At 37.9% G+C, this 23,159-nt stretch overlaps 1 protein-coding gene across 3 annotated transcripts in view; it reads right to left on the bottom strand.

The window, feature by feature from the left end:
- The window catches only part of LOC101742572 (apoptosis-resistant E3 ubiquitin protein ligase 1), a 48,230-nt gene extending 25,727 nt beyond the window's left edge, over window positions 1-22,503 (bottom strand). The window contains exons 1-3 of one of the 3 annotated variants that reach the window (XM_062671335.1): window positions 22,186-22,481; window positions 14,121-14,620; window positions 6,079-6,244 (exon numbers count right to left, since the gene is read on the bottom strand). Coding sequence is in view for 2 of the 3 variants with exons in the window: in XM_038014391.2 (XP_037870319.1) it covers window positions 6,079-6,244; window positions 22,186-22,366 (347 nt within the window). In the remaining variant the exon portion in view is untranslated. Of the gene's footprint in view, window positions 1-6,078; window positions 6,245-14,120; window positions 14,621-22,185 lie in introns of all 3 variants that reach the window. The other 2 variants (XM_038014391.2, XM_062671334.1) reach the window with 2 other exon arrangements.
- Between the last annotated feature and the right edge of the window lie 656 nt (window positions 22,504-23,159).

The following is a 23,159-nucleotide window of genomic DNA, read 5'->3' as shown; positions in this document are numbered from 1 at the left end:
ATTAATGTGTTTTTAGAAGTGGTAAAAGATTACTGTGTGTATGTGCTTTGTAAATATGTAGACTTTTTAAAAAGCTTCTGAAAATATATTACTTAGAAGGTATATTTTTCAACATTCCAACGTCAGTTCTAAACGACAATGATATACAGAATATACATAGGAGCTCAAAGCAAAATAGACAAAACCGATCAAACACTGAGTTCGAAGATCCATTAAACTGGCGAACGCTACCAAAAATATAAAATCACAACACATTTTCTAATGCCTATCCATGATACGTCTAATTATATAATACCGTGTAACGTGGCTTGCTACTCACATTTCTTTTAATAGGCCTTAAATATGACACAACTAGGTTTTATAGACTTGTCTTAAAAAAAAAGCAGCTGTCATATTTTTATAATATTTTATATAAAACTGGACACTGCGATTTTTTTTTTATTTTTTTTTTTCGGGTAGAGGGCCGAACCTAGCAAGAGCCGTGCTTCGCAGAATCTACCACCGGATCGGAAACGCGACCCACTGAGAAGATCCGGCGAGAAACTCAGTGGGCTGTGTCTGAGAGTTAATTTACTCGTCGAGCCCTTCGTCGCAAGCGACGGGTTCGACGAGAACGGTGACCGGTGCTTGAAGTACCTAAAAGCACCGTTAGTGGATCGGGAGGATGACTGCGATATTCATAAGTCTTGGAATATATTCACGGATTGCACTGTGCAAAGGGATTTGGCATGAGTTTTACGACGAGACAAAATATGACTATCTGCCTGGCGTCAATCTCCTTGCTATCGTTAGCCTAACATGGTAGCCAAAAGAAATCCTTTAAGACACCTTTTACGATACCCACAGGAAGACGTGGATCTGTCCAATTCCAAGCCGAAAACCGCACTGAAAGCAATGTGAGGAGTGGACGTCCCTAAAAAGACTTGGATGGACTATGTGAAACATCTTTCAGAGAAGACTGAGCGAAGAAAAGACGTATGATAGGCCTGAATTGAAAAAGAAGACATTGCGCCGACGCCACATAATGCGGAATAAGGATAACATAGAGTTTTCAATGGCGTGACTGCTAGTTTCTTGTGTCCACATTACCTTAAAAATAATGAGATCTAGACGACACTAAGCTTTTTTTTTATTGCTTAGATGGGTGGACGAGCTCGCAGTGCACCTGGTGTTAAGTGGTTACTGGAGCCCATTGACATCTACAACGTAAACGCGCCACACACTTTGAGATATAAGTTCTAAGGTCTCAGTATAGTTACAACAGCTGCCCTACCCTTCAAACCGAAACGCATTACTGCTTCACCGCAGAAATAGGCAGGGCGGTGGTACCTACCTACCCGCGCGGACTCACAAGAGGTCCTACCACCAGTAAGCTAATTTGTGTATAGCCAATTTACATTTATTTTCACTTGAATTCCTTTGAAAACGTTTTCCATCAGATTAAGATCAACAGCTCTTTTAGCCCTCGGGCCATTAAGGTCGCGCCGACCGCTTGATAAACGACTCGCTAATAAATACCGACCTGTATTATCTTGATTTGTACAGGTTAATGGGCCGCAATGAACGGAATTTGGGTTAAGTCACTGATTTATATGGATATTGTATTTATAATCGTTTTAATGAGAATCTGATTTTAAAATAAGGATACTTATTACTTCACACGTCCTTATTATCGTCGTGGACGAGCAAAACGACGCCCTATCTCCTTCCCTGGGGACAGTACAAAGCCGTTTAAAGAAAGATATGACATAACGCTCAGAAACACTAAAGTTAGAAAATTAATACCCCAAAATCACTACAAAGCGGTTGTCTATCCCTGAATTAGTTTTTCAAATCTAATATGAAGATAAACGATAATATTAAATTCTACTAGATGTCGCATGACCTTTAACTTCGTTTTAAATCTTTTCAGATTTTGGCAGTATGCCTAAAACAACGGCTGAGATAAAAGGCTATTGCAGTAAATACGCTTACTGCGCAGGAAAGCGTCCTAAGCTAACAACTCTGAAACGAACAGCTTTCGTTCGTGCTACGAAATGAAATTTCAAAATAAATAAACATCATGACAAGTAAACATCGAGCATAAACTCCAATATCTTGTATATCTCATGTAAGTAGTCATAGGTTCCGGACTTTAGATATAGGTATTCATTTTCAGCATTTATTTTGAAACTTATTTGTATGTGACAGATACGTAAGCAGTATGCTTCCTGATATAAAGGGCCTTCCTTTTATATTTATAAAAAAACGAGAGTAATGCGATAAGAAAAGCCGAAAACCGAAGCAAATGGAAGCTGATGGTACAAAGAGCCACGAAGGGTTTTCAGGGACACGACCTTCAGCAATGAAGTATTCGACTAAGAAGAATGCGATATAATCGGATGTCTACTCGATTGCAAAGACGACAGGTATGACAATAGTATATATCAATGGATAATGGGAATATCAGTCCAATTGAAGGACCATATTCTTTTGTTTCATTTCTTTTGTAGCTTGGTATGCCTTTTTCATAATTGAGAATTGTGTAATTTGGTTTAATAGTCTCTACTAATAAAGACCACACTACTTACCTATAGTAGTAATAATAGGGAAGTTTCGATCTGCAAAACTACCTTTCATGAAGTTGAAGTGAGTAGGGTTGCCTACGATACGAGTACTGTACGTCCGAATATTTCTTTCACAGGCACACTGCTATTTTATTTTAAATAACGACTACCTTTATAAGGCTTCAAATCGTTTTCATTCAGAACATTGAATAGACCAAACACGGTAAAGGAATTATAAAAAAAAAACCCAGGAAATCACACAAACTCCAGTGAAAGAGTGAAATTATCATTTCAAAGGTTTCTCAGTTCACGTGAAACAGAGCGTTTTGGCTTTTAAATGAAAACGAGTCACATTCAGACGGAAATTTCAGGACAGTTTCATTTCAAAGAACACGACGTGGCTTACGCTATTAAAACGAAAGACTAGCAAGCAGTACACGCTTCAAAGGAACGAAGCTTTAAAATATTATGAGAAGCATTTCTGCTCTATAGCTTTCGTAACCGAGTCTTTTATTTAGGTATTGAATGGTGAGTAAAATGAATTTGTTTAACCGCTTGAGCTTGTCACAGTGAACTTATACTAGCCGTACTCGCCCGCTTCGCTGGGCATTTAAAATTAATATTATTATTTATTGTCATTATTATTAGGGAGTCCAACACTCATATAAATATTAGCCTATCCATTAAGTACATGTATTTTCTACATGGATCAGTTTTGGAAGTTTCAAGTCAATCGGATGCATGGTTCAGTAGTTATAACGGAACATCCGTACAAACCACTGTAGATTTATATATTAGTATAGATAAAATATATCCGAATTTAAAATATATACAATTTTTTCATTTACGAGATTGCATTACGCCAATAACATACGGGTAAAATTGATTTCTAAATTTCATTTAATTTAGGCCTTTGTTCTTCTAAAGATTAGCGATCGACAAGCTTACCCACTGAGTTTCTCACCGGATTTTCTCAGTGGATCGTGATTCCGATCCGGTAGTAGATTCAGCGAAGCATTGCTCTTGCTAGGGCTAGTGTTAGCAATTCTCTTAGGTTGATCCTGCTCAACTACCGGATCGCGTGAAGTTGGAATAGCCCTTTACGCTAGCAATGATTAGGTAAGGAAAATAACAAAGGCTTACTCTATCTGCAGCTCAAAGTTTGGTTCCTACACCTATGGTTGGTTGGTTTGGTTCCTATACGAATTATACCTATAGGATTATGAGGTTCGTATACTGGCTAATACCATTAGGACTATTAGTACTTTAATATCGTTACTCATAATATTGACTGTTACATGTGATGTTAGTATTAGTATTACCACAGTTTCCCTGCGTTCAAAAAAGCACGCATCGACCCATACTAATTTAAATATGATAGCTTTCTTTGTTACTCTTTCACGAAAAAACTACTAGATAGATTATAATGAAACTTCAAAGTCTTTACATCAACGTACCACCTAGGCGTATAATACAGTACAATCAGTACAGTATAATATATCTATATTACATACATATGTACAACGATTGTGCGTCTCATCCCTTCCTTCTGGTGTCAACAATAAAAGCTACTTTATACGTTGCATTGGCGTTGCAGAGTGCCAATCATCGTGACCTGCAGGTGGAAAACCTGTCGATAGCCCAACTCCACCTGGCCTCCATTGTTCAGAAACTAGGTCAACAGATAGATCAACGTACCTGCAGTGTTACCGGACCGTTCTGGGTGTGTAATGGTACTATTACATCATTATCACATATTCATAATTACTTAGTATTGGGTTTTGGCCAATTCGCTGTATGTTCTTTTACTAGTTTTTGTGAATCGCACCAACAATTGCAGAATTTCTGGGCCAAGCGGATAGGTACCACCATCCCATTTATTTTTGTCACGAAGTTGTGCCGAATGTGAGAAAGCCGTTATTCAATACTCTTGAGACTTGGACCTCAAATCTCCAGGTGGCAGGACGGATAAGGGCTTCCTTATCCGCTTAGCACCATAAAGCAAAAATACATTTGTTTTTATCTGTATAGTTATCTTCTTTGTCAAAAACAGTGTTCCTGAAATGCCTTCGAAAACAATAAATTGCGCAATTCAAAACCATAAACAATGATAAAGCTTTGTTCGTTCGCAATTCAATCCCAAAAATATGAAACCCGTTGTGTTTCTGACTAAACAATATGTATCCTCGCTATAAGAAGCGCGTTGCGGAATGAACAATGAATATGAATATAAAAACGATTCAAGTCGTTGCGTACCATCGCGCCCGAAATTGTATTTTTTCTGTAAATATTAAATTCAATCTCTGTCACCCTCTGACCTTTACAACAGTTATGCTTTCGGAGCTTGCCTGTTTTCGAGGCATAAATAATAATGCGAGGATTCGGGTATTTTTCTTGTATTTTTTTTATGAGTGCAGAGTTTAATGACGTGTACGGTCATGGCGAAGCTGGCGCGAAAAGGTCACATAAATTAATATTGTACTGCATTGGAAAAACTAATACAACAAGGCTGGTTGCAAACACGCAATAAACGGCCGTCTGGTGTAGTGGTAAGTGACATGGTCACTACACAAGGGGGTCGCGGGTTCGAATCCCGCCAAGGGAAGATATTTGTATGATAAAATTAAATATAAATGTCTTTTCCAGGGTTATGGATGTATATTAAAATATATGTATGTGTATAATAAAAATCTTACATTTATTTCCATTATTTGGTACCTGTAACACAAGTTCTTTACGAACTTATCACGGGACCAGTTAACGTGGCGTGATTGTTAGTAAATATTTATTTATTAAATATTTATTTATTATTATTAAAAAAAAAATGTGGGATGGAAACTGATGCTTTACCTCCCCGTGTTAATATGAAACATAATTACGTTTTCCTTTAACAACTACCTACGCTACGTGGAGCTATTTCAAGAACCCATAAGACTTTCAGCAAACAAAGCAATGCTTTTCCTTTTAAGTTCCGATACGCCGCTTTTCTTATACAGAGACCTTAAGTAGTTAAAAAAGACAACGCCGCATTCATTTTGCAAGTCTACGTTCTCGTTCCGTTCTCGGTTCGACGGGCGGAGTGTTTCGAAACTAGAGGCATAAGGTCTGGTATTATATCTGCTCATTTAAACAGCAATTAATTCTAATATATGAAATACTAGCGACCCGCCCTCTTTTCGCTTTGGAAACATTAAATTTTATTATTGATAGCTGAGTCCCGCGATGTTACCCGCGGTTATTGTCGTACCGCGGGTTACGACGCGGGGCGAAGCTAGTCTAAAAAAAGTAGCCTAAGTTACTCCTTATATCATCAGCTACCTATCAGTGAAAAGTCTCGTCAAAATTGGTCCAGCCGTTCCAGAGATTAGCCGGAACAAACAGACAGACAGACAAAAATTGTAAAAAATCTTATTTTGGTGTATTTTATATTCATATGCGTGTATTAAAAAGCGGTTATTTCAATATTACAAACAGACACTCCAATTTTATTTATATGTATAAATGAAAATCTTAAACCAATGTTCATACGTACTTCGTGTACACATGTTGGAGCTTATGTGTGGAGAGCCACTGTCGCAGTACCAGCCGCTGCTGCAGAACTTGCGCGGCTCGTCGGAGGCGCTTCTCCTCGGCCGCCGGGAGCTCCGGCAGACGATCCAACTGGTCCGGAGTCCCGCATCCCGATAATGTCGAGATGCCTACATACAAAACGTGCCACAATTACTTTTTACCCATGTATTACGGTAGGCAGTGGCTTGGGACTGCCCCTGGCATTTTTGACATCCATGAGCGACGGTAACCACTTACCATCAGATGGGCCGTATGCTCGTCTGCCTGCTCGGGCAATAAAAAAAACACACACACACACGAAACACACAAAATTAAAATAAATTTCACAGTTCAACTTTCATGACTTATCTACCATAGAAGTTATAAAAAGTAAAGTAGCCTTAATAAATTATAAATTAGTAAAATTTGAGTGCTTAGGTCTGACATGATAATACATAGTTTGTCTTGACTAGTGAATAGAATTGAAATTAATAGTTTTTTTTTTTTGGAGTTTACTCCTTTAGAATCGATTTACATATATAGGCCCGGGGTATGAAAATTATGGGGACCAAAATCGTACTAGCATGTCACACGAAATGCGTTATGCGCCTGATTGGCTCCTGATTGCGTGATGCGTGCGCGCGCCAATCAGGAGCCAACGCGCGGCCGCGTTATCGCAGGTGACGCCGGGCTGCTGCGCCGGCAGTCCGCCACAAAGCCTCGTACTGATCGCGCGTTTCTCTCATTATTGTATTTTCATATATTTGTTAGTCGTTTGTTTTGTGTCTCGTTAATTTGTTAATAATCTGTAGTGTATCGTGTTGTCGTAATATAGAACTATTTCTCGTATTCGTTTAATTTTTTATATCCAGTAAACTCCAGTCGTGCGTCGGAGCGGACACACACACTTTTTTTTGGAAGGAAGTTCCTTATCGCGCCTTGTGAAAGAGGGCTAGACGGAAAAAGTTCTTACGAAAAGTTGTCACGACACTTTTTAGATCCGTCATTCTGACCAATCAACGTGTAGGCGCTTATCGCGTGACATTGCTCGTATCCGATTGGTCCGCGTAATGAGTACAGTTTCTCGAGATAGCGTTTCAACAATAGTAATTTAGTTCATAGTATTGTTTTTTTCTTCTTCATAATGCCGTAATTTATTATTATAACTTAAAAAAAAATTACAATTCCTTCACTAATTAATCGAAAGGAACTTCGTTCCATCCGGGTGTCCCTTGACAGCTCTGGTGTTTTTTTTTTTTTTCTAAATATAATTGGGCTTTCTGCTGACAACGAATGACAACAGAAACGTTTTCTTTTTGTTCCCAATACTTAAGTTCACATATAGAGCCATCAAAGAGAAAAAGTTGAAGTGCTTTTGAAAGCACTTCTGTGGCCTGAGTATAAAGACACTCGAAACAATAGACAAGCTCATGTCAAGTTATGAGAGAGTTAGAAAATTAATAACATTAAGGCTATGTTTGTTTATTATTGCTGTCCGATAAACTTTTTTTATTTTATTGATTAGATGGGTGAAGGAGTTCACAGCCCACCTGGGTTTTAAGGGGTTACCGGAGCCCATAGACATCTACAATGTAAATGCCGCCACCCACCTCGAAACATGAGTTCTAAGGTCTCAGTATAGTCAGTACGGCTACCCCACCCTTCAAACCGAAACGCATTACTGCTTCACGGCAGAAATAGGCAGGGCGGTGGTACCTACCCGCGCGGATCCGCATGATGTCCTACCACCAGTAATTACGCAAATTATAACTTTTGCGGGTTTAATTTTTTATTACACGATGTTATTCCTTCACCGTGGAAGTCAATCGTGAACATTTGTTAAATTCGTACTTCATTAGAAAAATTGGTACTTGCCAGCGGGATTCGAACACTGTTGCATCGTAAGATATGAATACACTGGACGTCTTATCCCTTAGGCTACGAAAATCCAATCATTATATAATATAACATCGCACAATGCCCAGACCAATATCAACAGGATGAAAAAATATTAAATTAATTTCGCTATGCCTATATATTTTTTTGTACTTAAACTTTTTTTTATTATTTCAAAATAAATAACCTAAAAGTTGTTTTTAAAGATTACGTAAACCCGTCTCGTGTTTTCAGCGTTTTAATACAATTTTCATCGTCCTATTACGGGCTTACGATGTTTTAATGCATATTTCATGACCGCGATCCATTAGCGTTTGCGGGCGTCAAGAAGAATTGTTGGCAGTTCGTTGCCAAGAGACGGAGCGCCTTGACCTATTCAGTGATAGCATTCTTACAATATTCAATTACCTATATACCATAATTTCGAAATTCACATCTTTCAGTTCTTGGGGTAGTAAACGGCGTAATTAAAAATAATTTATATTCGTAAAAAAAACCTTTTTATGACGAAAATTAATCATGCAGGTCGGGGAATAAATTAGTAATTTTTTCAACCTAGTTGAGTATTCGATCACGTGACTACAGTTATGGAATGTGCCATGTTCTGCGGTAATGACTTTTTTTTATTATTAATGAAGGCAGCCGAGAAGTTTGGTCTTGATGGGAATGATCACAGTAGACGTCCTAGCTTGGTCGGTACACAGCAGCCTGTCTGACCTCCTGCCATTGCTGATGTCCATAGCAACGGCAACCACCCATTATCAGGTGGATCGTATGATCGTCTACCTACAAGGGCAATAAAAAATAAATAAAACAATAATTGATCTCGGCAAATTTGCACCGGGTGAAATAATATGGCGTATCATTTGATCGCCAGTTACGTGTGGTCTTGGTTCCGATTATACTCTTACACGGCACCTCGCTGATCGAAAGGAAGATCTGACGCTGACGATTTCCTCTCGTTCAACATAAAGGGATAAAATGGTGCTGCTACTTAAGAAACTCATTACAATAACTATTAACTATAAAAATTACAAAATCAAGGTATAGGCAAGACAAGGTAATACTATAAAGAGCCAGCCGGGTCAGAATAGGGTCGAGTATATGGGACTATTCAAACTCACATAATTCAATGCAAAAATAACGAAGTAGCGTGCGTGAAATTTGTGTGAACGTGGGTAAATATGCAAATATATGTACAACACGGCAGTAAAGCCGACATGTGGCGTGTGGCGTGCTGTTCACCTAGAAGCATGCCGTAGAGAGTTATCCGTGGGATAAATAATTTTGTTCCTCATACCAAACACGTCAGGCTTATCATGGTTTACCTTATTTCTTTTTAGATTCAGGCACATGGCTAGACTAACTAATCGCCCACCGGTTGACCGCTGATCAATCCGCCCATAAATCCCCCCAAGGCACCGGAATATCTAGTAGACTGAGAAAGACGCATCCGAAGGGACTGAGAATGAATCTATTCTAAGTGTTCTTGATTGTGAATTTCAGACTGTATTTCCTTTGTGATTTGTTTTCTTAAGTGGTTTGTGAAGTCTGCCGTTAAATTATAAAATATTGTTAAATTCTATTTGGTTTAATATGAACTAATTGTACATAATATTGCGCGTCTTGTAGTTGTTGAGTCCCGTTCAGAAGTGACGGTGGTTGTCTGTGTTCGCGCTGCGGAGCTCGCCGGTCCGCCGGTTTGCCGCCCCCTCCCGCGCCGCGCTGCCTCCGTCTTTCCCGACTTCGCGAAAGAGGAGTTGATGCGTCAACATATGGCCCCCGCCTTGGAAGCTCCAGCTTCCAATGAAGTAAATACAGGATGCTGATTACGATATGTGTGTTATGAGACTCTCGTTGTAGTCCTCTGCATTATGTAAGAGTGGGCAGATTTTTGAGTATGCCCGCTGTACAATCCCAGTCGCCGTTTTGAGGTTAGCTACTCGGGATATGCCGTCCTTGCCAGGAAATGTTTGCTGCACTCGTCCAAGACGCCATTTGAGTGGCGGCAGGTTGACTTCTTTGATTAGGACCAGGGTGTTCGGTACGATGTCTTCCTTGTCCGTTTTCCATTTAGTTCTCGTCTGCAATTCGGATATGTACTCCTTAGACCACCTCTGCCAAAATTGTTGTCGGATTTGTTCCACTCGATCGTAGCGCGTCAGTCGGTGTGATGCCGTCGCCGTGAGGTCGCTGCAGGCTGGTGCGGTCAACGGTCGGCCAATGAGGAAATGACCAGGGCTGAGTGGACGAAGATCGTTTGGATCTGCGGACATTGGGTGTATAGGACGGGAATTCAGGACGGCTTCTATCTGTGCTAATACCGTGCTGAATTCCTCGTAAGTTAAGTGTGAATTACCTACAACTCGTCGTAGGTGATGCTTACAAGACTTCACTCCTGCCTCCCATAAACCACCAAAATGAGGCGAATAAGGCGGTATAAAAAACAAATTAATGTTGTCGTTGGCTGCTAGCGAGACAATTTCCTCGGAATTTTCTGTCAAGAATTGTGAAAATTCTTTCATAGCACCTACAAAAGTTTTAGCATTGTCCGAGAAAATTTGAAAAGGTTTCCCACGTCTAGAAATGAACCTTTTAAGTGCAAGTATGTATGCTTGAGTCGTTAATGATGTGACCAAATCCAAATATACCGAGCGAGTGAGAAAACAAACGATTAAAATAATGTAACATTTTTCTAATTTAGCACCTCTTCCTTTGCGGTTGAGTATAAACATTGGCCCCGCATAATCTACTCCACATCTAAAAAAAAATAAAAGTGTGTGTGTCCGCTCCGACGCACGACTGGAGTTTACTGGATATAAAAAATTAAACGAAACAATACGAGAAATAGTTCTATATTACGACAACACGATACACTACAGATTATTAACAAATTAACGAGACACAAAACAAACGACTAACAAATATATGAAAATACAATAATGAGAGAAACGCGCGATCAGTACGAGGCTTTGTGGCGGACTGCCGGCGCAGCAGCCCGGCGTCACCTGCGATAACGCATTTCGTGTGACATGCGCAATCAGGCGCATAACGCATTTCGTGTGACATGCTAGTACGATTTTGGTCCCCATAATTTTCATACCCCGGGCCTATATATGTAAATCGATTCTAAAGGAGTAAACTCCAAAAATGGAAAACCTGACCCCGATGGTTCTATTTCAAGTCTCTGCATTGCTTAATCTGCCTCCAACCTTATGATTTTATCACTTTCCAAAAATATGTTTAAGCCTGATATATTACGCGTAGGTTTCAGAGGTAAGTTGTTTACTAGTGCATTATACATGACCGGGAACGATTGTTGTTGAACCACTCGTGCTAAAACCTTAGTCGCATTGTCTAATTCATCCGTCAAAAGCGCGCCGGACTTCCGCTGTGATTTTGATTTTATACGAATGTTATCAACAAATCTTAACATGTACGCAATAGCACGCCGTAATCGATTATATGATGAAAAACGTTCAAATTCAATAAATGACTGCGTTTGACTGACAGACCATTGCCATCGCGTCAGATTTTAATTCTGGTAGATGATTGTGGTCAATGATTCTGGTTCTATGTGTTTTTAATGATCTAGGTGACATACGAAGCCAACCCATAACAATGGTCGAATAAGTCCAAAAATAAATTTTAGAAAACATCAATCTGAAGGATTGAAATATTTTAGCGTATAGTCTTGTTGATCGGGTTGTATATTATTAAACGACTTACCTGAGATTGATTTGACATTCGCATCAAATACACCTCGAAGCTTAGTAGTCGTACTGTGTTCTCGTAACACACCGTAGTGTGGTAGAAAATAATGTGACGTTGTGTATTAAAGTAATATAAAGTAATATAATTAAAGTAAGTCTGCTTATGTAGTCATTCACGAAATCGATATGCATTGGCTTATAGTTAGCCGCACTACGTTCTAGCTTGCGCTCGAGTGCATGGAATCGGTTCTCAGCGATAATGAATGTATCGCCGAGCGCATCAGCTGATTCTTGTAAAGGAATGCGCACGGAAAAACGACCCGAATCGTCGCGTTTTGTTGTGGTTTAGAATAAAGTTTCGCATGCGCGTTCCTCTTTTGTATATTTGTTATGAATTGAATGAATTTCTTCTAGCTCCCGAAAGGTTTTTAAATGTGTATATGTTTTGTGAATTATTATAATGAACTTTATTGGTTGAATTTGAATAGTTCTTATTATAAAATGAGCCAGAAATAATCCATCCGAGTTTAGTGTTTTGTAAATACGGACCATGTTTTAAGCGAATTAATCCGTCGTTTAAAAGTTCCCAAAACTTATCTGCGCCGATTAATAAGTCTATATCAGAGGGTGAATGAAAATCTGGATCAGCTAGCGTGATGTTGTGTGGAATTTGAATGTTGTTGATGTGTGTATATGTTAACGATGGCATCTGAGCAGTGATACGAGGTAAAACTATACAAGTTAAGCGCGTGTTATAGTTATTAGTTTTAGCTCGCATCTGAATATCGCATGATTGGGTGGCCTGGGTTACGGAGTTACCCACACCTGTGATTTTAATGGAGGACTGTATCAATGGAATGTTTAATTGATTACATAGTGACTGCGAGATAAAGCAATGCTGACTTCCGTTATCGAGAAGTGCACGAATTGTGTGATATTTGTTGTTGTTGTCTGCGATTTCGATTAATGCCGTTGACAACAACACAGTAGGTAGTGTTGGATGTGCTGATGTGGTAATGTCACCGTGATATGTGTGCGAGTGTAGTGAAGCTGTGCCGCCAGTGTGTGGGCTGGACTCAAGCTGCGGCGCCGGCGATGATGATACGGTTGCGCTGGCGTCGTCACTATTGTCATCACGGTGAATTAGACTATTGTGTTTTTTATTACACTTCTTACAGGGACCTAACCAACACTCTTTGACTGAATGATTTGCGCGTAAACAGTTTTGACAAAGCTTTTTGCTACTTAAAAACTTTATTTTATCTTGTGTAGATAATTTTAGAAACGCATTACATGAATAAAGCCCATGATTTGCATTGCACATGCTACAAGGACGCGATCGCTTATTCGAATTTGACTGCCTATTTTCGTTGTTTTGTGTGGATAAATAAGAGTAACTGTGTGAGTTTGATGATTGTATTTTAGTGTTAGTGGCAGGCGCAGGTTTAGTGTGAGATACTTTTAATGTCTCCAACACATCGGCTTTGTCTCTTAGAAATTTTATTAAATGCGATAATGTTAACTTAGAATTTGACTCTGATTTCTGAATGTCGCTTTTATGAAGTTCCCATTCGCGTTCTGTCGACGCGTCTAATTTAGAAACCATTATGTAAATTATTAAAGTATCCCACATGTCAGTAGGTTCACCTAAGGTTTTAAGCGCACGAATATTTCTCAAAACACTGTCAATAAGTTTCCGTATAAGCGCAGATGATTCTTTGTTTATAACCTGCATAGAAAACAGCGCCTTGACATGATTATGATCGAGTAAACGATTATTATTATATCTATTTTGCAATAGATCCCACGCAATCACATAGTTTTCGGCAGAAAATTCTAATAATTTTATAACCTGCAGTGCGTTACCGGTGAGACTTGAACGTAGGTAATGAAACTTTTGAATGTTATCCATATCAGGTGAATTATGGATTAAAGAAATAAACGTGTCTCTAAATTCAAGCCAATTATCATAATTTCCATCAAAGGAGGGTAAAGAAATGGTGGGTAGTTTTATACATGATTTCTTTGTGGAGCTCGATTTCTCACTTTTATTATTTAAGATACATTTAGCTTTGGCCACTATAGAATAATATTGATTTTCAAAAGATTCTCTGACAAGTAACTCATTCTCTAATTGAAGATCAGATACCTTCATATCAATATCATCTTGAATTTCAGAAAATTGTTCAAAAAGCTGTTCGATTTTTTGTATACGAACTTGTAATTCCGATTTTTGCAAATCAGTTACTGTGGAAATATCAAGTGACTCGACAAATTTCGAAAAAAAAGTGAGCTTGCCCTTTAAAACACCTCGCCTCTTAACTAAATCTTTTACTATTTCCTCATCATCTTCCATCGAATGTTGCTTCCTTTTGGTCATTTTAGTGGTTTATGGGAAAAAAAGGTAAAAACTCACGATTATTTCACCGGTACGACGAGCTGCACGAATTGTTCACGTTTGCAGGTAGATTGCACACCGTGTTCACGTATTCGAAAATTTACTGGAATTGATTTAAAATTACGGTATTAGCACCGACGCGCACAGGATTGGGTTTGGATAAAAGGAAATACTGGCCTGACCGTATTGATGCTGGTATTCTTGAGTATCATCGGCGTCGAAGGACCATGTTCTTGATTGTGAATTTCAGACTGTATTTCCTTTGTGATTTGTTTTCTTAAGTGGTTTGTGAAGTCTGCCGTTAAATTATAAAATATTGTTAAATTCTATTTGGTTTAATATGAACTAATTGTACATAATATTGCGCGTCTTGTAGTTGTTGAGTCCCGTTCAGAAGTGACGGTGGTTGTCTGTGTTCGCGCTGCGGAGCTCGCCGGTCCGCCGGTTTGCCGCCCCCTCCCGCGCCGCGCTGCCTCCGTCTTTCCCGACTTCGCGAAAGAGGAGTTGATGCGTCAACACTAAGAGACCCAAAACACTAAAATCTACATTAAAAACAAAAGAGGGTGAAGTTAGGCAATCTAGGCGCTTAGTAACAGAAATCGACATAATTACTTCAGTCCGCCACGTACTGAGGACCTGTAGGTCTACAAGGCCATTAATATGTTATGTTGGCAATTAATAGTTTACTGTAACTCATAGGCATAAATAACAAAGTGAATACTGCCGAAAATGTTTCGTTTCGGTTTCAAGGGTGGAGCAGCCGTTGTACTAAAAAGCTCAGACTGAGAACTCATGCCTCAAGATGGATGACGGCATTTACGTTGCCGATGCCTATGGGCCCCGGTAACCTCAAGATGCTTAGAACCTTTAGATGCTCTTTAGATAATTTTGATTTAGGCATATCCCGGGCACAAATAAACTGAACAACTATACTTTCAGTCACGCACGAAAAGATTATGTAACCGAAAATTCTAGAAAACTATTAAAAGTCTAAACACGCGACTGAAGCACGTATCTATCGATATACTTAGTATTGATTCGACTAAAATGACAATAATTTTCATTCTTTTTGACCTTCAAACGTTTACAGATGATTGATGGAGCATGCGCATGCAATTTAGAGTTTTCGTTTGTCACGAAGTGGTTTGGGGTATTTACTTTGTGTAGTTTATAGTTTGTTAATTGATATAGAAATTTCTGAGTCATTGTCTAAATGAAACCATAATTAGATTATTATATTGTACAATATTATAAGATTGGGAGTTGGGCATTATATCTCAAACTCACGGTTTCTACGTTGTGATAGCTAAGGACTTAACCTGGCGGGCTGTGAGTGATAAGTGTATTTCTATTCAACAAACTTTACTGGTGGTAGGATCTCTTGAGAGTCCGCGCGGTTAGGTACCACCACCCTGCCTATTTCTGCCATGAAGCAGTAACGCGTTTCGGTTTGAAGGGCGGGGCAACCGTTTAACTATACTTGAGACCTTAGAACTTATATCTCAAGATGGGTGGCGCATTTACGATGTAGATGTCTATGGGCTCCAGTAACGACTTAACACCAGGTGGGCTGTGAGCTCGTCCACCCATCTAAGCAATAAAAAATAATAAAAAAGTTTTGCAGTTAATCTAGAGTTTACAATCTATATATTAATACGTGAAGCAAAAACTTTGTATCCCTTTTTACGAAAATTGCGCGGACGGAGGAGTATGAAATTTTCCACACTTATACAGAATATAGAGAAGAAGTGCATAATGCTAATATTTTTTTTAAATAATGTAAAAGATACATTAAATCGATAAAGAAAACATTACACACACTACATACCATGTATTTGACGCACACACGCATGCATACTATTTATTGTCAAACTTTTGTTCTTGATGTCTGTTGTCAAATTGAGAATAGATTAAATATTGTTTGTCTTTGTTAATATATTTTATAGTGTAGTCTTGGCGAAATTTGTGATTATAGAAGTGTAAATACAATCATAATAGTGTACAAACTTACAATTCCGATTAATTATAGTCGAATTTCGACTACTGCGGGACCTCTAGTACTAATTAGTTAGTAATACAATATTGCAGTAAATAAGGAAAACTTCACTTGGACGGATATCCCTTAAATTCGAATTTGCAACAAAATTTTATAACACGACATTATTAACATAGCGACAGTTACATTTTTCAAATGATAAAAACTGTTTCGTAATAGTAATGTAAGTAGTGACCTAAAATGACTGTTGGTAATGACATAAGTATGATATGGCCGGTGTCAGTGAACACAGATATTGAATGAATGCCATAGTTAAGGTTATCAAAGCAAATCTTAAAGGGGGAAACTTGACGAATATGTGACATGTCCCGCTCAATTTGTTTCCCGCAAACTGGAGCACCGGACCAGCCAATCTGAAGATTTCCTGAACATTTCATCCAAATCGGTCTAGCCGTTTCTGAGCCTTTTTTTCCCTACCTAAGCTAATGGTCTTGAGAGACCATAATATCAGTGTCGGAGTGGAGGAGTGTTGGACGGTTAAATTTGAGGGGATTGGGTTCTGTAGGCGAGGGTCTATTTAAAAACACTCTGCTTCATGGTTAATATAATTATATTGCAAATACTTTGTACACTATTACACCATTATAATATTTTATTTTAAGATGTTGCTCTGACCGTGTCTAGATGAGAAGTCTTTGTCTTCACTGAAGAAATGACAATTATTTGTTTTAAACATTTAATTAAGCATTTCAATATTCGAAATCTGTAACCTTACATGTGTCAAGTGTTGCCCGCCATTACATTGAATAAGGAGTCTATAGTGAACATACACACATTGACTTTTGTATAGATAGCAATATATGGATTAACAGACCACTTCAGTTGTTCTAGGTGGAGGTACTTTATGGTGTATCGCCATACTACACATTGTGCATTGGCCCGGTCACGGGTCATTAGCCCAATTCACCTGATCTAGTTTCCCGTTCGCTTGAAAGCAATGCAACAAGTTATGCGTTAGGCCTTTTATTCCAGCTATTCTACTTAAATGAAACTTATGTCGTAATGCATTAAGTACATATAAATAAATGAAATTAAATGTTTAGAGTTTCACAATAAAATAAATGATTATTAGTAAATTTTTTTATGTAATATAGGAATTAAAATGTGCATAAGAGCCCCACGTACTGTACAACTCTGTCTAATCATTCACGATAACATGCAATTCGTAAACTAGACACGAGATCTATGAGGCGGTGGGAGATTGATTATTTTATGGTGTCACGAAATATGCTTGAAATTAACAATTCTCACGAACTGGTGGTAGGACCTCTTGAGAGTCCGCACGGGTAGGTACCACCACCCCGCCTATTTCCGCCGTGAAGCAGTAATGCGTTTCGGTTCGAAGGGTGGGGGTAGCCGTTGTAACTATACTGAGACCTTAGAAATTATATCTCGAAGTGGGTGGCGCATTTACGTTGTAGATGTCTATGGGCTCCAGTAATCACTTAACACCAGGTGGGCTGTGAACTCGTCCATCCATCAAAGCAATAAAAAAAATAAAAATAAAAAATAGTTTGGAACCTCTGGGTCCAAGGAGGACTTCGCTTCTCTCTTCCGTATGTGCTATAGGGAGTGCTGTGAGAAATTATTCGAGACTATTCCTTCATCTGCTGTTTTAAAATCACACCGCACGCCATCAGGACACATTTCAACTATGCTATCTGGAAACGCTGCGTTCATACACAGTGCGATTCCAGAAATCTTGATTGAAACGTGCGTACTATTCGACGGTGTTTCAAAAACGAAAATCTGATATGTCTTTCAAACGAGGTTTACAGAGAATCTAAGTCCTTGCAGAGTGAGACTCGTGTTATCTGAGCGTATACTATTCTGCCCACAGTAAAATTGAAAAGGTCGAGCCTACGATACACCTGCTGTTTATCATCGGTTACGCTGCTAATTACCTGGGATATTGCAATACTGGAGTTTTCTATACGTGGCAAGCCGAGAACCGCTGCCCTTTTCGAATCAACTACACTGTAACTATACTGAGACCTTAGAACTGATATCTGAAGGTAGGTGGCGCATTTACGTTGTAGATGTCTATGGTCTACAGTAACGACTTAACACCAGGTGGGTTGTGAGCTGGTCCACCAATCTAATCAATAAAAAAAACAAAAAATAAAAATCAAGTGATTCAGAGTGGTGCTCTGTTGAGACCGCTCGATTGGTTCGTTAAGAGCGCCAACAACGTTGTGGCGCTGGCTTAAACACAAGTGACTAAATAAGAAATATTGTTTTTTTGCCACCCATAGCCAACTAATATATATGTATATATTTTTGCTTAGATGTGTGGACATGCTAACGATCCACCTGGTGTTAAGTAGAGGTGGTAGGTCTCAATTTTTACAGTACAACGGCTGCCCCGCCCTTCAAACCGAAACGTATTACTGCTTTACGGCAGAAATAGGCTTGGTGGTGTTACCTACCCGTGCGGACTCACAAGATGTCCTACCACCAGTAAATTAAGAATAATAATCTCTATATATAAAAATGAATTGCTGTTCGTTAGTCTCGCTAAAACTCGAGAACGGCTGGACCGATTTGGCTAATTTTGGTCTTGAATTATTTGTGGAAGTCCTGAGAAGGTTTAAAAGGTAGATAAATATGAAAATGCTTGGAATTAAATAAAAATAACAATTTTGTTTTTCCTTTGATGTCCCCCCGTCGAACGGATTCCTTTTGTTTCTTTTAAGTTTATTTTATACAAGAGTTTAGGTCTTTTATTTATCAATTGAGGCACTACGAAGTCTGCCGGATCAGCTACTTAGGTGTAAAATTAAAGACATTTTTATCCGACTAAAGCATACATATTGTTCGTTTTTTGCGTGCTCATTGCTGGAGTCAGGCAGAATATATAGTTATCCTTTTCTTAGTAGTTGCGATGACATAAGTTCACGACCTCATATGGTTGGTATGTTTAGCAAAGGGTTTAATACTAATTATGACACGGATTATTGTCTCTGGTTTTCGTGAGCCGTAGACATATTTGAAAATTATTTTACTGGTCAATTTGACCCCATTTTATCATTTCCTACGTTTCAAACACTTTATAGTTTTCGTGATTACCATTTAAATAACTTACCAAAGTTATATAAAAGTTACAAAACGAAAATAATAACACACTTCTGTGCAGTAACGCTTGAGGAACTTATCAAGATAATAAGCTTGTCTAACTATAAGCTATACATCAGCCAATGCGCGTTCACCCACCTCTAGATACTACTCGTTTGCTTCCCCATCAATCTCATGCCAGTTAATCGCTAACCGTCACCTTATTTTCCTTCATAGCTCCTCCTCTAATCAACAATCGCTAATAGAAAGGCGTAATGTAACATCGCAGACTTCAATATGTAAATTTCCGGCTAGTTAAACATAGTCGCTTCGATCTCATCCCTTAACGTAAGCGGCGGCTTTGGTAGCTACTAAATTGATAACTTTGTAACACTTTTTTTTTTGTAATAACTACTGAAGTTCGTAACTTACACCTCAGTAGCGACCAGCCATCGACTCGATTGCACACTGCGGTCTGTATGCATACGTTTTAATTAAGGGGAACATGTTTTAAACGATTGTTTATTCGATTAGATCTCAAACATATTTCAATACAAAGCTCGAATACTATCGAAGCTTCGATACAAATTTTGAACTTGCTTCAGCTTTTTTTTTTCCTACCTAAGATAGCCTTGAGAGGCTATATCAGCGGAGCCTTAACTAGTAGGTGAACTCACGGGGCTCAAACCTGATGACGTTGCTAACACGAACCCTAGCAAGAGTCGTGCTTCGCAGAATCTATCACCGGATCGGAAACGCGACCCACTGAGAAGATCCGGCGAGAAACTCAGTGAGCTGTGTCTGAGGGTTAATTGCTTCAGCAAGATCATCGTGTAGGACTACATTAATCAATGTAATACAATATTTACAATAGTGAGCACCCGAATCAATTAAAACTAGAATCAATCAGAGATGAAAAAAATAAATTTTGAAACAATATGAAGTTATTCATGGTTGAAATGTGGAAAAAATATTTTTACTATAATTATTTTAATTTGTATACAAACCTGAGAATTGCGATACACCGGACAACATCGACAGGCCGGAATGCCGACTGTGCGAAGGATGTATCATTCCTATCGAGTAAATCTCAGAATCTTCAAATTGCCACATTTCAATAACAATTATTTTAATAAATGACCACCTAAGATAGGATTTCGTGTCCTTAGAATATTTATCAGCATACAGTTATTTGAGACGACTATCCCTTTGTCACCTCTGAGCGTTTAATCATTTTATAGAGAGAGCAGCGAGACGCGCGTATAACGCAACGGCGGCAACGCGACTGTACTGCTGTAACGGCTGGTGGGGGTGATGGGGGCTGTCGTGGGGGTATTGGAGGGTGGCGGGCTGTGACGTCATCGGCCGTACTCCCTCAGTTGGTACACCCAGAAACATATCCCTAGACACTTTAATTGTATTATTTTAAAATTTAAAAAAATTGAAAAAGCTGATGGTTAATTTTTTACAATATTTAATTTTAGTATATCTATCAACATACAACATTTTGATATTATTTAATAATCAATTTCAAATGACGTAATTTCGTCCCTAGATTATAATTGTTAAGGTTTTAACTAAATTGACTATATTATGTATTTTATTGTCCCAGGCTGTCTATTTTTTATTTGTCATTAATTTATTCAGAAATGCCAAAACAATTAAATATACTATTATTATATTGTATTGTTCGCTGCTAATGAAGGTTTGTAGATGCCGTACATGGTCTAATTCAACTGGAACAGCCAAACTGAATGTGAGATAAAAATAAGCTCTATCGAAGTTCAAATATGCAACAAAATAGAGTGCAGGTTGAAGACCATAGGTAAAAAACTGACAAATTAATTCTGAGAAAATAATCATATTTTTTTGTGGATTTAAATAAACTTTAGCCACACCTGATTATTCACTTTTCTGCTACTTATTGCTGCTGTCTTTTGTCTCTTCCAATTATAGTTTTTACATTTAGTTCCAAGTAGGACCCCTATGTTATAGCATGCTAATTCTGAGAAGTTTCCATATCCCTACATCTTCCAGTTGCATTAGGCTTTTTAGCTCAAAATAATGTTTCCTATCAGACTAAATCTGATAAGTTGTGGAGTGATGTTGCGCAAATCAGTAATCCTTGACCAATACTTCTGTAAACTCAAGTTCACATGACATTCAGCTCCTATATCTGGACCAGGGGTTACACTTGGCTTAGTTAATTTATTAGTTTAATATTATTACCTTTTCATTACATTCTATTTTATAGCATATTCTAATTCATCTTCTGGAATGTTTAAGTTACAACATCTATGTACAGTGCAATATATATCTAATTCTGATCTTATAATACTGTTATAATAATATCTGAACACCCAAATAATGGTAATAGAATTTCTTGACTGCTGAATTTGATGATGAAGTGTATCTTAATTGATATTTGGTTTAATGGTTACAGAACCTTACAACAGCATAATGGGTGCAGGATCAATCCTCAGTCTGAAATATTACTTGTTAGGGATATTTGATATTCCCTCGGGATGTAGCTGGTCTTATCTTATGCTTATGTTTCCAATATCAAGTTAGATGTGGAATTTTTGGATGGTGGTGAACGGAAAACTTTTACCTGTATTTTTATTGGTAGAATTTAGTTTAAATGAAGAAGTGCGATAAGTTATCGGAGACGATATATAATTTACCGGAAAGGTTAAGTAGGTTAACGCGTCGGTGAGTAAAAAGGTATAAGTTTTTTTAGTTTGTAGAAAAATGCATTAACATATCTGTCCCTTCATAATTCTACCTTTAGATACCATTGCGTTAAAAGTTTATGCTTCTGGTAGTGGAGTAACAAGGATGCCAACATAAAATAAAGACAAACTATTAATGCGAAACGTTAAAGAAATCACCTGGAACGTCAACACAATGTCAATAATAAGCGCTGCAAAGTTAATTGTAAATTTTTATACGAAATCTACATTTATCACTTACCATGCTCTCTAAAGAGTTGTTTGTATTCTCCAAGTTCATTTTGGTCCAACCAGTCATCAACTAAAACACTTTCATCAACAATAATCTGGCATAAAACAAAACTTGCTAAAATTGTGATAGAAAACACAACCAACATTGTTATAAAAAAATTAGAACAACTAAACAAATTTCTACTTATCATGTATAATACAGGAGAAGTTATATTATTTTCATTCTCATTGAAGACATTGTAAATTTTAATTCAGATTTGTAGGACGGTCGTTTGTTTTGACAAAATTTGGCATTTAAATTTGCCATTGTTTTTTTTTTTCATTGACTGAAAAAGCAACGGGAACATAGGCTTGGTTTTAGGTCTTAAAATCAATAGAATGCTGTGAAAAAAGAAGGTATAAAGCCAAACAGAGCTACTTGTATTTAAAATATTAGGAATTAAATGAAAATTGAATTATTTTTTTTATAATAGAAGCTATTACATAAATAGCTTTTTATTGCATTTCTTCAATCTTGTAAACAAAGATGAAATGTTTTATAAAACGCCATTTTATGTAAGGTAATCTGAATTTACAAAAATAGGAGTCTCACGACATTACACTTCGTGGTTTCGCTAAAAGGGATCCTTATCACTTTAGTTTCAGCCACGGAATAGATAAATAAGGTTGGAATGGTAATGTAGGCGGGGCAAACGTGCCACAGTTATGATTCTACAAACATAACTCGACCGATTCTTTCATTCACCGCGTTTAGTGCGCTTCGGACTACTTTAGCGAACAGATATCCGCTTTATAGTGCCGTGTTGTGCAATTATAACTTGTAAAACAAAAAATCAGACCTCAAGTATAGAGCGAGGAGGTATATCTTTCGATCGGTAAGTCGGATTACCATTACCATTTAATTACAATATTATTTGTCTAAAACATAAAAATATACTGAGCATTATGAAATTCCAAACATTAACAATATTATTGCAGCAAGTT

The sequence above is a fragment of the Bombyx mori genome, chromosome 12 (assembly GCF_030269925.1).
Source record: "Bombyx mori chromosome 12, ASM3026992v2".
Taxonomy (NCBI): Eukaryota; Metazoa; Arthropoda; class Insecta; order Lepidoptera; family Bombycidae; genus Bombyx; species Bombyx mori.
The sequence above is the reverse complement of the archived record's forward strand: the minus strand, read 5'-3'. Positions and strand labels throughout refer to the sequence as shown.